We start from the raw sequence: 16489 nt of genomic DNA, 5'->3' as shown, positions 1-16489 counted from the left end.
TGTGGGTCTTTTTTGACGACGATGAATGCTTGTAGTAACGTCCAATTTTTCTTGCATGGCCTCTCACGCGTACGAGGCAGGTCTTCAGGACAACTCCCAATGTCAAATGTAACAACAGCTGACGAGAGTAATGTCTGGCGGTTGTTGTGATATTGCGGGACAGCACATGTCATCAAACTTACAAAATTTCGATTGTAATGGCTCACCTGAAGCAACCTGCAGCTGAGATTATAAGTGAATGCCTTTCTTACAGCACAGCATTGGCGATGACGAACTTTAATACTATGTACGCAATCATGGGCCTTAAATGGATAAACGCCGCATAAATGTCAGCATGCTGCACATATTCTGCAATTATAAAGAATCATAGTAGCCAGCTCACACGATCCAAAGTTGTGACTTTGACTTTTTTTTGCCACCATAAGGACAATAAGGCAATGATGTACCCTTTACATCTGTATTAGGACTTAGCCATTGATCATGAACTATGGACATCAATAGGGTATTACAACGCGTTATACCCTCTGTGCAGCGCCACCTGGACCACCAACCCCTAAGGTGGTCGACTGGACCAGAGCCACCGTGGAACTGGAGTGGATCGCCCCAAAGAAGGATGGTGGCTCCAAGATCATCGGCTACTTTGTGGAATACAAAGAGGAAGGAAAGGAAGAGTGGGAGAAGGTGAACGAACACGGTTCTTTTTGAACGTCACACATCAGCGAAACACGATTTTTTTTCTCGTGTTATGTGAAAAAGGATAATTTAACTTTCATTCGACCTGATATTACATGAGAAAAAAAATATCCCTTTCTAACGTCTTTTAATTGTTTATATACATATATATTTTGGGCACAATGATATGAAACTTGTGCTGTCAGCATAGCGTCACGAGAGGATGACATTCCCATTCTCAGCCGCGGCAGCTGGCGGCGTACACATGTGATAGAACATGGCCTCGGAGGTTCGCATCACGGAACTCCATATGCAGTGTATTCAATGGGTCTCTTTCTCCACACTAGAAGGGCACCCTTTTTCCGTGCTCTACATGGCAACGTTCGTTTCCACGTAATCAAACCAAGACGTTTACTTCTGATGGCTGGGGTAAACTGAAGTGAAACAAAATCGAATTACAAATATTTCAAGTGACCAGGCTAAGACCATTCACGTACAACGCTTGAGAGCCTGCTTTAATAATGGGGTTTGTATAGCAAATATTAAACGCCTTTCAAAAATACAATACCTCTGCTGTGCATGTTTGGCTATGTACGGTGTGAAATAAGTTCGACATTCATAACAGAAGAAAAAAATTCTCACAATCTGTAATTGCACCTCTTTCCTGCAGGCGAAGGACAGGGAAGTCCGTGGACTCAAGTATGTCGTCACTGGCCTGAAGGAGGGCGCTTTCTACCGCTTCCGCGTGCGAGCCGTGAACGCCGCCGGCGTGGGAGATCCCGGGGAAGTTCTCGATGCCGTGCAGATCAAGGACAGAACAGGTGATGCTGCAAACGTGCCTAGGGTTTCATATTCTTGGTTCTTTCGGTAAAGTCACATAGAAGGGAAACAATAAAATAATAAAAATATAAAACAATAAAATTCTCACGACGTTTCGACTGCAACACAAGCAATCATCATCAGGTGTGAAAACCACAGCAAAAAAATTTGAAAAAAGTGGCGGGTTTTTTTTACGTTAGCACCACGGAGAGCGATTTGACAGTTTGTTCGGAAAAGAGGAGGGGGGAGACGAAAATTATGGATGCGGTCTGAAAGGCACCATAAGCCTGAACAATCAATTAAGACCCGAAATGGTTTCTAAAATCCTTCCAATGATTGCTAAGCCAGAATCCATCTTCTCGGTTGAAATTGTCTCTGTGTTTGTATATGTGGATAGCCTCATGAACGAATCTCATGGTAGCCAGATGGCTTATAAAGAACCTCTGTCTTGGAGAAGTCAATGCCATTTGAGCCTACTGAATTATAACAGTGATGTGCCACAGCCGAGGTGTTGGTCCTACCGTGTTTTAGGTCTGCTTTGTGTTCACGAATGTGGTCCGAGACATGTCGTTTAGTTTCTCCAATGTAACTACTACCACAGAGGCAACTTAGTTTGTAGACGCCAAGGTACTGTATGTGCGGAATCACATCTTTTACAGACGGACCTGGATCTTGTGTTTATTCAAGATTTTGGAGATCTTTTTGTGATCCCCACAATGTAGGGTAAAGTTATGGTTTTGAAAGGCACCTCAAGAGGGTCCTTCTTCATGGTTGGAGTGATAGCTTTGCAGATTGTGTAGTCGGAGTAACCATTAGCCTTAAGAGCTTGGTGTACGTGCTTGAGTTCACTGGCTATGTGTTCCTGGTCGGATATGCATTGGGCTCTATGGTGCAGGGTCTTGATGATGGAATTCTTCTGGGATGGATGGTGGTGCCTAGGGTTGCCACTCGGTTCGTTAGAAGATTATTTTTCCGCTGAATCGCCTTTCAGAATTAATTGCCGATTACAAAAAATAACTCGCGGACTCAATAACATAAATTCGATTCGGTTTTTTTATGGAATGATCCCATACGGTTGGCGCACATGAACGGTAGCAACCATACCGCGTGCTCGAATGCGATTGGTCAGCGGTAGCCATTGTAATAAACCAGCAACAAGTTACCACGTGGTAAGTTAGGACACACACCCACACGCAGGGTTGAACAAAAATGCATTGTTCGTCATATCCTGAAAAGAAACCCATTATCGTTTTTTTTGTGTTGAGAAATGATCAGTAACGCTAAACAAAATTAATTTAAGTTTCACCTCGCAGCGTTTTTTTTTTTTGACAGTGGCAATTGTGGTTTTCATTTGCCCTGCAGTTTGTCCCGAGATTTCTCTGGACTCTTCCGTCAAGGACCACATCATCGTCCACGCTGGCGGAGTCATCCGCATTATCGCGTATGTGTCGGGCAAGCCCCAGCCCTCGATCAACTGGGTTCGCGAGGAAAAGCCCCTGCCGACGGAAGCCAAAATTGAGACGACCTCCATCAGCTCCTCGCTGGTTATCAAGCCGTGCCAGCGCAATCACCAGGGCCTGTACTCGCTCATCGCCAAGAACGAGGGAGGAGAGCACAAGAGAACCATCATCGTGGACGTCCTCGGTGAGACACACTAAACGGGCACAAAGCAATCGGTTGGTTTTGACCACAGGTGGCCAAAGGGACATGCGGGGGACATTGGTGATGTTCGGCCAAAAGGGGGAGGTTGTGTGCTATTTTTTGCATAAATGTAGACAATGTTTTTGGGGTAATGGCAACACATTTCAATTTTGGGAATAAGCCAGTTTCATTGCTGTCGATGGTTGAATATTAATTTGCCAATTTACAGTTAGTCAATTTTCAGGTCACGTGTGGTGGAGTAAAGTTGTGGGTCCTTCCACCTCTGCCCAGCAGGAACAGTACGCTTAAATTCCCTCTAGTGGGCCTCTAGAGCTCCCACGTGGAGGTCCTTCCGACAGCAGTAGCGTGAGCAAGCGATTGCAGGGCTGCGCCTTTACCTGAACTTCATACATCTCCACACCTCCGATTATCACGGTTGGCTACGGACTGTGTGAAAGAAATTCAACGTACGTGTACACCTTGTCTCTCTATAACAGCTTAGCAGTAGCTCTAAAGATCACATTTAGAAGATGTCGATTCTTGTAACCTCGACAAAATGGCGCTGACCACAGTGCACTTCCCGCGATGGTGCTCACCACAAAGCTATTGCCAGTCCGTGCAGATGTTGACGTCTTTTCACGAGGACGTTTTATTTTTTACTCCGCCTTAACAAATTACCTCCCCCTCCCACCCCCCTCTGCAACATCAGACGTGCCCGGCCCCATCGGCGTCCCATTCCACGTGGAGAACCTGACGGCCGACTCGTGCAAGCTGACCTGGTTCTTCCCGGACGACGACGGCGGAAGCCCCATCACCAACTACGTGCTGGAGAAGCGCGACGCCGACCGCCGCGGCTGGACGCCCGTGACCGCCACTGTGACCCGGCAGAGCGCCGTGGTGCAGGGCCTCATCCGTGGCAAGGCCTACTCCTTCCGCATCGCCGCAGAAAACATCATCGGCATGGGGCCGTTCACCGAGACGGTGCACGAAATCACCATCCACGAGCCCGTCTGTGAGTCCAGCGTCCCGCACCCAATCGGGAGCGATATCTGTACCGGTCCTGAGCCCACCTGATTGATAATACGTTTTCATGTTTCTTTTTAATTCATCGGAAAATGTTGGTTATTATGCACATCATCATCGGCGATGGTCCATCTACTCCTGGACGCCATATCTCGCGATCCTGCAAGCCATATCCCGCGATCCTGCAATGTAACGATGCACCTAGCATGTGGCGGACATCCTCTCAGGATGCATCGGCTGCCACTCGCGTCACGTTATCACGTGCTGTCATCCGCAGTGTGCCGCAAAAGAAAAACAATGTGAATAGCGTCAAGACCAGACGCTGATGTACTCCTCCCCCTTCCCTGTTTCTGCTGCTCAGCTGTCCCTGGACGTCCGGAGGACCTGATCGTGACAGCCATCAGCAAGAGCTCCGTCAGCTTGAGCTGGAAGACCCCGCTCTACGACGGCGGCGCTCCTATCGAGTCGTACATCCTGGAGGCCCGCCTCATCGGCAAGGACAAATTCTTCCGCGTCACCAAGGACAAACTGATGGACCGCGTGTTCACGCACGAGGGCCTGAAGGAGGGCGACACCTACGAGTACCGCGTCAGCGCCGTCAATGTGGTCGGCGCCGGCAAGCCGTCCTTCTGCACCAAGCCCGTCACCTGCAGGGATGAGCTGGGTAAGCTGGCGGGACTGGTCTGACGTGCGTGATGCTTGGGTGCTGCCACGATATTCCGACGATTGTTAATCCAAAAAAACTGTTGGAATGAGCTCCAAAGTCTGCGGCTACACGTCGTCTTCCAGGGTTCACTGCCTAAAGAAACGTTATTGGTTCATGGTCTCTGAACCCTCTCTCTGATCGCGTGCTCTCTGCTCTCTTCTTCATTTTGCTAAACGCCCCCCCCTCCGTCTCTTCATTGAGCAGCGCATTCCTTACATTTTCCCTCTTAGGCCCTTTTCTCTTATATTAGTACGAAACTCACTTCCCCTCTGACAATGTGGCCCCCCGCTCCGTTACACAGTGACGTCTCTTAATTATTCGACGCTCGTGTGGGCGGCCAATCGGCGTCAGGGTGGTTATGCGACGGTCAGAATACGCGCGATGACCCCGTGCGACGTTTGCCCCTCCTTCCCCCCCCCCCACCTCGCTCTCAGCGCCGCCAACAATCGAACTGGACTTCCGTGACAAGCTCATCGTGCGCGTGGGCGATCCCTTCGGCCTGTCGGGCCGATACACGGGCAAGCCGCAGCCCAAGGTGCGCTGGTTCCAGGACGACACGGAGCTCAAGCAGGACGACCGCATCAAGATCGCGACCACACCGACCACGCTCTCCTTCGGCAACAAGAAAGGCTGCCGCCCGGACTCGGGCCTGTACACCGTGGTTGTGGAGAACCACGTAGGCAAACGCACCGGGAAGTGCCAAGTCAGTGTTGTCGGTGAGTGCCTCGAAGTCTCGTTCCCCTCCCCCCGGAGCATCCCTGTGGTGGATGAGTGGAATGACAATTTAAGCAAGCTGTGGCGTCTGCGTTTGCTCACAGTTAAACAAGCTTGCCAAACCCCTACCTGTAGAAGCGGCAGGCTGCCACCTTTGACGCCCTTTTACAGCATCTTACTTCTATCGTTTACCAGCACGCGACAGCAAATGAACAAAGGCGATTTGAAATAAAAATAAGAATTAAGAACGCGCTTCACGACGAACCTACCCCCCCCCCCACTCCTTTCCCTCAGATCGCCCATCTCCGCCTTTGGGACCCGTCACCTTCGACGAAGTCCACAGGGACAACATCGTCATCTCGTGGAACCCTCCTGAGGACAACGGAGGCAGCGACATCACGAACTACGTCATTGAGAAGCAGGACACCAACCGAGACCTGTGGATGCCCGTCAGCTCCTCCTGCACCAAGCTCACCTGCAAAGTGCCCAAGCTGGTGGAGGGACGCGAGTACATCTTCCGCATCTGCGCAGAAAACATGTACGGCATCAGCAACCCCCTGATCTCCACCGAGGTCAAGGCCAAGGATCGATACAGTAAGCGAAGAACCGATGTTTGCTGCCCGTGCGTGTGTTCAGCACTGGTGTGTTTGTACGAATGGTTTCGAATTGTATTACTTCCTGCGTCGGTTTTCACGGTCGTGCTGGAACGCTGCGCCATGCTCGGTTACCGTGGCCCCTGAGTTTCGCTCCGCATGCTGGGATCTACTGCGGGAAACCGCAGTGAGCGGAAGAGTGCGAGCCGCTCAATTTATTCAGTTCCTGAAGAAGTTCCCGGCACGTCCAACGAAGCGCGGGGCGTCGCGCCGAGTAGCAAAAGTGCACGAGGCACAACGCGGACGACGCGTGCGGACACAGAATTAGTTTCGCCCCAACGAAAGTTCGTGGCTCACGCGTTTCATCCTCCACAGGAGTGCCCGAGGCTCCAGACATGCCCGTCGTGAAGGAGATAACCAAGGACTCGGCATTGGTGATTTGGAACCGACCGCGCGATGGGGGCAAGCCCATCACCAACTACATCCTGGAGAAGAAGGAGACGATGTCGACGCGCTGGAACAGGGCCGTGCGGCAGACCATCTTCCCCGACACGCAGTTCCGTGTGCCCGACCTGCTGGAGGGCTGCGAGTACGAGTTCCGCGTCATGGCCGAGAACGAGATCGGCATCGGAGATCCCAGCCCACCGTCGCGGCCGTTCTTTGCCAAGGATCCTATCGGTGAGCGCCGATGGTGCCGATGGCGCCACCGACGATGTGCGCGTGCACAGCGCCAGATTGTCGATTCGCGTTCGTTCTCAGCGAGTTTTCCGTGTAGAAATGCGCCTGTGCCTCCGTTGCCAGCAAATGGAGCGCATTTGCCAAGCGTTTTGTGTGTTTTTGCCCGTTTTTTTAAGATGGGAGTCTTGTCGATGATGTTGTCCTGTAACCGAGACCCTGAATGGATAACCGTGCTTTTTACAGAATTTGAATGAAGGCTATTTTAACCTTAAGAAAAGTACGACATATAGCAGGTATTAAATGGCACCTCCATGCAGATGCCGGATGTTATTTTCGTATCTCTTTGAAAGCAGACTGCTGAGGATTTAATAGAAAAAAATGTAGTTTTAATGGGGTTTTCTTTTCTCTTTTTTCTCTTTCCCACACTTCACTTCGAGTCCCACAAAAGCGAAGTAACAAACCATGTTCCACTTCGATTACAGTCAAGCCAAGCCCGCCGATCAACCCCGAAGTGACGGACAAGACCAAGTCTTCCGCGGACCTGGTCTGGAAGCCTCCGCGGCACGACGGCAATGGCAAGATCCTGGGCTACCTGCTGGAGTACAAGCTGGAGGACGCCGAGGAGTGGACCAAGGCCAACCTGAACCCCGACTCCTGCCCCGAGTGCAACTTCCGGATCATCAACCTGACCGACGGCGCCAGGTATCGCTTCCGCGTCTACGCCGTCAACGCGGCCGGGGAGTCCGATCCGGCCAACGTTCCCGAAGCTGTGCTCATCAAGGACAGACTGGGTAAGGCCGGAGCGGCTTTTTATTTGTCCCTGCCTCGCTCACAGGCCGCTGCCATTTTCTGCGTTTTCACTCGTGTTTGAAAATGTACAGGGTTGTTCAGAGAGTGTTGCATCTGTCCATTAATGGATTGTACGCATGTGGTGGTGAGTGAAAGACAGAGATCACTTTATATAGCCTTAACAGATTGCTGGGGCAAGTGCTGTTAGCGAGCACCTACGAAGGCCGGCACAGCACATCGGGGGGGGGTGGGTGGCCAGCACCACACCCGGCCGCCTTTGTCTCCCTCGTGGCGATGTTCACGCACCTCACCAGGAAGCAACATTTTATACGGAGGCTTTCGCGACCAATATCCAAAATAGAGGTTTTTGGGTTAATTCGCGTAAATATAAATGTCGTTAATACATGTGACAAACTTTACTAATTGTCTGTGTCGGGTGGTGGAGGGTTTAACCACACATTTATATTTAAGCAATCTAACCCAAAAACCTTTCATTTTAAGGAAGCAAAATGTTAACACCATATTTTGAGATCATTCTCTCACTGTGTAAAGTCTTAATGGAGATTTTAATTTAAACATGTTTTTTTATTATGACTTGAGGCTGATGGCTCAATATTGATATCATGCAAGATTATTGTGGGGAATACAAACAAACCAAAAAATAACAGGCTACAAAAATAATCCATTTTACATTGCATCTGGCAGCACACATTGGACGTCCGAATGTATAGTTTCACGATGCTGCGTGACAACGCTTCCGCGCTCGTATCCGTCGACCCTCTCCAGAACCCCCGGAGCTCTTCCTGGACGCCAACATGGCCCGCGAGTGCAACGTCCGCGCGGGATCGCCGCTCACGCTCAGCGCCGTCGTCAAGGGCATGCCTTTCCCGGCCATCACCTGGCTGAAGGGCGACAAGGACGTGCCGGCTCGCGCCGACCTTGAGGTGTCGCCCGTGGGCACGCGCCTCTACATCAGCGAGTCGCGGCGCACCGACGGCGGGCAGTACACGCTCACCGCCGAGAACGCCGCCGGCAAGAAGGCGGCGAGCGTGATCGTCAACGTCCTCGGTGAGCGCCGAATCCGGCGGGCGGGCTGCCTTTTTTCTCGCGTTCACTTCGTTATCCTTCCTTCCCCGCCCGTTACCTCCGGTGAGCACGGTTGGCTACACGCGGCGCCAAACGATTTCAACCTGCGTACGTGCGACGTGGCGGCAGCGGCACAAGTCCGCGATCCACAAACCTGGAGGCAGAGTTGGAGTCGATCGCAACCGTAGTTGTGTTTCGTTCCAAGTTATGTTTTTTTTCTTTTCTTTTTGCCATCGCAATTTGATCGTGAGTTTTATTTCACCGAGCGTCGCTGCTGCTATTGCCACCTTCATCGACCCCAGGTCTACCTGAAAAGCAGGCCGCATTGCGGGAGTGGTGGGGAACCTTTTTCTTACGGATACAATTTTCAGACACTTCCGGAAAAAAGTCACCGTTGGAGGCCACTTCCAGCATCAGAAGTGACTGAGCGCACTATCTTTCAAATCGCGGTGTGGCCAGGTCGCAAATATTCACCCCAGTACACGGTTAGCGCAGCTTATATGCACGCAGTGACGGTTAAACATCGTTTTGTGGGCCGTTTCTAAGTGGCAAGGGGCTCATGCGGCGACGGGGTTGTGTGAAATTAAGTCATGGGCGGGGGGTCCTCCATAGGCCATGGAGTTCCTCCACCCCTAACGTCTCTAGGTTCGTCAGGCGTAGCGGGGTTCAGCAATTATCCCCTTCAAAGATGCTACAGCCTGTGCTGACCTTGTCACCTTTTACTCTCCAGATGAGTACTATTTACGCCTAGTAATATATTTTTTTATTTCACCAGGTAAAGCCCACGGAGCTACGTAGTAACCATGGGGAGAGCAAATATACAGGTGTCGGAGTCATGGGATCCTGAGTGACCTCCCCTAACTTTGCGTTGCCCGCTACGCTGTCTCTTCATCATAACAGACAAACCTGGGCCGCCACGCAATCTCCAGGTGAGTGAGGTGAGGAGCGACTCGTGCTACCTGACCTGGAAGGAGCCCGAGGACAACGGGGGCGCCGTCATCGAGAACTACATCATCGAGAAGCGCGAGGTGTCCTCCTTCAAGTGGGTGCCCATCTCCACCTCCTCCAAGAAGCTCAGCATCATGGCCAAGCACCTGATGGAGGGAAACCAGTACCTCTTCCGCGTCGCAGCCGAGAACCAGTTCGGCCGCAGCGAGTACACCGAGACCACGAAACCCACTAAGGCCATCAACCCCATCTGTAAGTGTTCCTCTTAGGGCATGGCACCAGCACAGTCGTGTAGATTACAGTCTCCGAATAAACGTTTCGGCATTCGCACCCCCGATCCGCCCTGATCATGGCAAATCACAATACATATTCTTGGTTCTTTCGGTAAAGTCACGTAGAAGGGAAACAATAAAATAATAAAAATATAAAACATTATATTTTTACCAGTACGTGACTTTACCGAAAGAACCAAAAATATATTTTTCTTATTTTATTGTTTCCCTTCTATGTGACTTTACCGAAAGAACCAAGAATATGAATCCCTGCAGTCACGAAAGCTTTAAATCAAAATCACAATACGTTGACGATTATGAGTTTTGTGAAAATAAACGTGTTTGTTTTATTCGAAAGGCCACAACCAGTCCCAAGTCTGCTAGATTGACTTATCCAAAGTGTCCTCCTATCAGAACTGTTCATTCTCCTTTCCCCTGTCAGAGTTACGTAAGCGTGCCATTGCTTAGACCAGAACTGTGATTGACGTTAAGGTGTGGCTTTTGTCAAACCTCGTCTGCTCTTCATCGCACAGTCCCGCCGGGGCCTCCGAAGAACCTGCACCCGACGGACGTGGACAAGACGCAGGTGTCGCTGCAGTGGAACTGGCCCGACAGGGACGGCGGGGCCGAGATCACGGGCTTCGTGGTGGAGTACCAGGAGGAGATCGCTGTGGACTGGACACCGTTCAAGACGGTCACCATCCCCGAGTGCACCGTCACGGGCCTCACGGATGGAAAGGTCTACAAGTTCCGCGTGCGGGCACAGAACATCGCTGGGTTGGGAAGGCCGGACACGACGCTGCCGGTGCTCTGCCAAGAGAGGCTAAGTACGTGCCTCGGTTTGCAACGGCGTTTCCCCGAGCGTTTCTTTTTTTTGGTATCAACGCGAACGGTTAAACACAAGGCCCTTTGACTTTAATCGCCCCGGAACGTAACCCAAGCTTTAGTCAGATCTTGGAAGCTAAGTAGGGTTGAGCCTGGATGCCGTCTTGGATGGGTGGTCACCATGTGCAAAATACAGGTGCCATAAGGCGCCGTGGGAAGTAGACCACGGTACGGCCAGATCCAATTCTGCATTCCCCGCCCTCAGTCCCACCTCCAACAACCCACACTGACCAGCTTCGTCAAGTAGGGTCAAAATACCCCTTACGGTCTGCAAGGTAATAATTGTGTAGACAAGTGACTGTTTTTACCATGCAAAAATATGTTGTAGTTTATGTGCCTATGACCCTACTTTATCAATGCATTCCCGGGGCTTTTGTATAAACAGACAAACCCTGGAACGGTTTTTAACGTATTGGAGCATACGAGCAGCATCGCATGTTTTACGGGCTGAATTATGTCTTCTTTTAACTCCGATACATTTAATAATTTCGTTTGTTCGTTCGTTCATTTCAGTGGCGCCTTCTGTCGAAGTTGACGTGAAGCTCATCGAAGGCTTGGTGGTGAAGGCCGGTACAAACATCAGAGTTCCGGCATTCATGCGCGGCATCCCAGTTCCCGTGCCAAAGTGGGTGTTCGACAGCATGGAGCTCAAGTCCGAGTACCGCATCGCCATCGACACGGTCGACAACATGACTGTGCTCAGCATCAACGCTTGCACCAGGAAAGACACTGGCGAGTATCTCTTGACCGTGACGAACGTCGCTGGAAGCAAGACGGTGGCGATGCACATCACCGTGCTCGACGTGCCAGGCCCACCGGTCGGGCCCGTCCACATCCTCGAGATCACCCCGGAGCACATGGTGATATCGTGGCGTCCTCCAAAGGATGACGGAGGAAGCGCCGTCATGAATTACATTATTGAGAAGAAAGAGACCAAGAAGGAGCACTGGGGCGTTGTCAGCTCCAGCGGCACAAGCACGAAGCTCAAGATTCCCCGTTTGGTCAAGGGGACCGAGTACGTCTTCAGAATACGCGCCGAGAACAAGATCGGCATTGGAGAGCCTCTCATCTCAGAACCAACGGTGGCCAAGCACATGTTCGACGTTCCAGACCCACCAGGAAAGCCTCACGTCACCGACATCACCGAGAACGGCATGACCGTGAGCTGGTCCGTGCCCAAGTCAGACGGAGGAAGTCCCATCAACGGTTACATTGTTGAGCGCAGGGAGAAGTCAGGCAAGTGGGTGCGTGTCAACAAGACGCCGGTACTGGATCTGAGGTACAGGGCGCTCGGGCTGTACGAAGGCAACGAATATGAATACAGGGTGTTTGCAGAGAACATGGCTGGCTTGAGTAAGCCCTCTCCTCTGTCTGATCCGTTTAAGGCAAGCAGACCCATCTCACCTCCTGGTCCTCCAATTAATCCGAAGGTCAAGGACATGTCTCGCGAAAGCGTCGACCTCGTCTGGACGAAGCCCAACAGAGACGGAGGCAGCGCTGTTCTTGGCTACGTTGTGGAATGCCAGAAGGGCACCTCTGCTCAGTGGGACAAGATCAACAGGGACGACCTCATCAGGCATTGCGCTTACACGGTGCCTGGCCTCATCGAGGGCAACGAGTACAGATTCCGCGTCAGGGCCGCCAACGTGGTGGGCGAAGGCGAACCGAGGGAGGTGCCCGACCCGGTGATCGCCAAGGATATCCTGCAGCCCCCAGAAATCGACCTGGACCTCACCTGTCGTGACACCTACAACGTGCGCGTCGGCCAGGTGATCCGCCTGTCCGGTCGGGTCAAGGGCAGACCGGATCCGACGATCACCTGGGCCAAGGAGGGCAAGACCGTCAATGAAGACAAGCGCACCCAGATCACCAGCAACTTCCCCGTCGTGGAGCTGGTCACAAAGGAGGCCGTCAGGAGCGACTTTGGCAAGTACACAATCACAGCAAAGAACAGCAGTGGCACGGTGACCGCAGCCATTAAAGTGAATGTTCTTGACCGGCCGGGACCCTGCAACAACTTGAGGATTTCGTACGTCACCAAAGAGTCTTGTGTGGTCAACTGGGAGAACCCAGAAGACAATGGCGGAACCGAAATCACAAACTACATCGTGGAATGCCGTGAACCCAACAAAAGAGGGTGGAATGTGGTGACCTCTGAGGCCACAAAGAGGCTCGTGAAAGCGCCGCTTATTGAGCACAAAGAATACTTCTTCCGCGTCTGCGCAGAGAACAAGATTGGGCCAGGCCCAACTATCGAGACCAGGTGTCCCATTATTGCTATCGATCCAATTGAAAAGCCGGGAGAACCCGAAAACTTCCACGTGTTGGACACAGGAAAGACATTTGTCAGTCTGAAGTGGAGGAAGCCGGACTTTGATGGTGGCAGCCCGAACATCTCTTACAATTTGGAGAGGAAACTCAAGGACTCCACCGAATGGGAGAGGGTGCACAAAGGCAGCATCAAAGAAACTTCGTTCATCGTTGAAAAGTGCATCGAGAACCAGACGTACCAGTTTAGAGTTCAAGCCAAGAATGAAGGTGGAGAAAGTGATTGGGTGAAGACTGATAATATTATAGTCAAGGAAGACTTGCAGAAACCTGTCCTGGAGTTGAAGCTTTCAGGAACATTGATCGTCAAAGCTGGTGAGACCATCAGGATTGAAGCTGGAGTAAGAGGAAAGCCAAAGCCAGAAATCACATGGGTAAAGGACCGAGATGCGAGTGACCTTACCAGACTCACGAGGGTCAAAATCGAAACCTACTCTGACTATACCAAGTTTGCGGTCATAAAATCTGAACGCAATGATAGTGGTAAATACGTTGTCACTGCAACCAACGCTGCCGGCTCTTTCACTGGATACGCCACTGTGGAGGTCCTGGACAAGCCCGGTCCTGTAAACAACCTCAAGATCAGCCACATCTCCGTCGACCGGTGCACAGTTGCCTGGGAGGAGCCCAAAGACAACGGTGGCTGTGAGATTCAAAACTACATCGTGGAGAAATGTGAGAGCAAGCGAATGGTCTGGTCCACGGTAACCGCCAACTGCGTGGCCACCTACTGGAACGTGACGCGCCTCATCGAGGGCAACGAGTACATCTTTAGAGTGCGCCCAGAAAACAAGATGGGCACTGGACCGCCGGTGGAGACCAAGCCCATCGTGGCCAAGTCTCAGTACGACCGCCCAGGACCGCCGGATCCACCGGAGGTGACGAAGGTCAGCAAGGAGGAAATGACCGTGGTGTGGAACCCACCGGCTATCGATGGTGGAAAGACCATCACCGGCTACATCCTGGAGCGCAAAGAGAAGAGGTCTATCCGCTGGGTTGCCGTGACCAAGAGCCCGATCCCAGAGAGAAGGTGCAAGGTGGCCAACCTCACCCCTGGATACGAATACCAGTTCCGTGTGAAAGCCGAGAATGCCGTTGGCCTTGGTGACCCAAGCGGTCCTTCCCGGCCCACGATTGCGAAAGATCCAATAGGTGAGGACCGACTCATTCACAACAAAACAGCACATTTTTATATTCCATGCGGACCATACATATTTATATTTATGCTGACATTATAATAACTGCTTAATTAAAAATATAAGTGATTAAAGTTGGTGTGTTAGATTATTAATATTTGTGAAATACCAATGCAGTTAACTCTTGATGATCCATGGTTGGATTATCCAGGTTGTGGGTTCACCATGCTTGTCAAAATTGAATGAAATGTCTTTACGCGCATGCTGGTTTAATTATTAGCTGCTCACTACTAATGGTGCATCTTGGCTCGGTGCACACGTGAGCGCACGAACATGTGGGCAAGTTAACATTTTGCTTTAAGGAGCAATACAATCATAGGACACAATCTACATTTTCATAGTTTAATTTGTTTAATATGCATGTTTTTCATTCTTCGTGTGTTTATTATGAGAACCCCCTTCCAAACACCGCGGATAATCAAGAGTTAAGTTAAAATAAAACATTCTCGAACATTGCCGCGGTCATAACCTTCATGAAAATGCACTCTCGCGTATGTTACAACTCATTTATTTAAAACTACTGCTTATTGTGTTTAGTTGGTTGTCCTCCCCCCGCACCTCTGATTAGCGAAGTTGGCACCGTACATCGTGACTATCGCTATGCTTGCCATTTCAGAGCCCCCAGGTCCACCGATCGGACTGAAGGTGGTTGACAGCACTCGCAGCTCCGTCATGCTGGGCTGGACCAAGCCAGCCTACGACGGTGGTGCGCCCATCATCGGCTACGTGGTCGAGATGCGGCCCAAGGATGAGAAGATGGCCCCTGACGAGAACTGGAAGCGCTGCAACGTCGCCTCGCAGCTAATCCTGACGCAGTACACAGTGACGAGCCTTGACGATAAGCTCGAGTATGAGTTCCGCGTGTCGGCACAGAACCAGGTCGGCCTGGGCCGCCCTGCCGATCTCAGGGAAGCCGTCACGCCCAAAGAGATCCTTGGTAAATGAACCACGATACCTTTCTTTGACACCACAATAACTCTTGAACCACAATATGCTTGCCGATGTGATCCACAGCATCTTGCTGATCTTGTCAAGGAGCATAAACCACCATCACGCGAACTCGGTCATCCTCGTAGCGGCTTTTGTCTGGCCACCGAACAAAGATGGTGGTCACCGCATCGCGCTGCTTTCAGATGCGCTTCTGCGGCCGTATGGAACGCTCTTCCTTCCGATATTAGAAGGCCACTGGAGCTATGCACTTTTAAATCTAGATTGAAAACTCATTTCTTTAGAACTGATTTTAGTATTTAGTTTGTTGTCCTTCCCCACGCACCTCTGATTAGAGACGGTTGGCTACGTACGGTGCGAAAGAAGTTCTACATACATACATATGGGGGCGGCCCATATTATTACCACGAACATCGAAGTAAAAATTATATTACGATGGCACGCCTTTAATGACATCGCTAAATAACAATGCAGAACTTTCCTGACGCTAACTTTCGACGCGACTTTGGCAATGCTGCAGAACCGCCGGAGATCGACCTCGACGGCAGTTTGCGCAAGACCCTGACCGTGCGGGCGGGCTGTCCCATCCGACTCTTCGCCACCATCCGCGGGCGCCCCATGCCCAAAGTGCAGTGGCGCCGCATAGGCATCGACAACGTGGTGCGCAAGGGCCAGGTGGACTTGGTCGACACCATGGCTTTCCTGGTCATCACCGACACCACGCGCGACGACTCCGGAAAGTACTCGCTCACGCTCACCAACCCCGCCGGAGAGAAGGCCATATTCGTCAACGTCAGAGTACTCGGTAAGGGAGCCCTCCCCGTTCATCTCCCACGCTTCCCCCCATGCCGGACTCCATGCTGACCCAGATGAACATCTACATCCGTCGTGTCTTCCCCCAACGCTTACCTATCGAATCACCTGCCACTAATAGCTGCCGCTGTCTCAGTTGTCATCTTGCACCGTCGACGGTCTTTAAATCGTACACCCACCCAAGTCAGAGCCTTCCACCTCCGCTGTCAATCCTCTTTGCCGTTGCTTCTTTCATCCATGCCTCCGCATCCCCACTTCATCCTCGCTGCTGCTATCATCCCACTCCACTGAACCAAACTCTCCTCTCGTTCAATTGCAAACAATAACATCTCGATGTGCTGACCTGTATACTCGTGTTTATTCACTTGTTACACGATG

General features: G+C 51.3%; 1 protein-coding gene across 50 annotated transcripts in view; it reads left to right on the top strand.

Moving 5' to 3' along the window:
* TTN (titin) overlaps positions 1–16489 on the top strand; it is a 355181-nt gene that overhangs the window by 259008 nt on the left and 79684 nt on the right. For all 50 annotated transcript variants that reach the window (XM_076067945.1, XM_076067951.1, XM_076067944.1 and 47 more), the window contains 15 exons: positions 533–681; positions 1343–1493; positions 2854–3135; positions 3842–4144; positions 4517–4819; positions 5296–5577; positions 5870–6169; positions 6544–6846; positions 7329–7637; positions 8422–8703; positions 9622–9921; positions 10475–10768; positions 11340–14306; positions 14967–15287; positions 15819–16103. In XM_076067945.1, the coding sequence (XP_075924060.1) occupies positions 533–681; positions 1343–1493; positions 2854–3135; positions 3842–4144; positions 4517–4819; positions 5296–5577; positions 5870–6169; positions 6544–6846; positions 7329–7637; positions 8422–8703; positions 9622–9921; positions 10475–10768; positions 11340–14306; positions 14967–15287; positions 15819–16103 (6831 nt within the window). The remainder of the gene's footprint in view (positions 1–532; positions 682–1342; positions 1494–2853; positions 3136–3841; positions 4145–4516; positions 4820–5295; positions 5578–5869; positions 6170–6543; positions 6847–7328; positions 7638–8421; positions 8704–9621; positions 9922–10474; positions 10769–11339; positions 14307–14966; positions 15288–15818; positions 16104–16489) is intronic.

Source organism: Petromyzon marinus, chromosome 19, assembly GCF_048934315.1.
Source record: "Petromyzon marinus isolate PM22_M1 ecotype Great Lakes invasive population chromosome 19, UKy_Petmar_22M1.pri1.0, whole genome shotgun sequence".
In the NCBI taxonomy this organism is placed as follows: Eukaryota; Metazoa; Chordata; class Hyperoartia; order Petromyzontiformes; family Petromyzontidae; genus Petromyzon; species Petromyzon marinus.
This window is presented reverse-complemented; position numbering and strand designations above follow the sequence as displayed.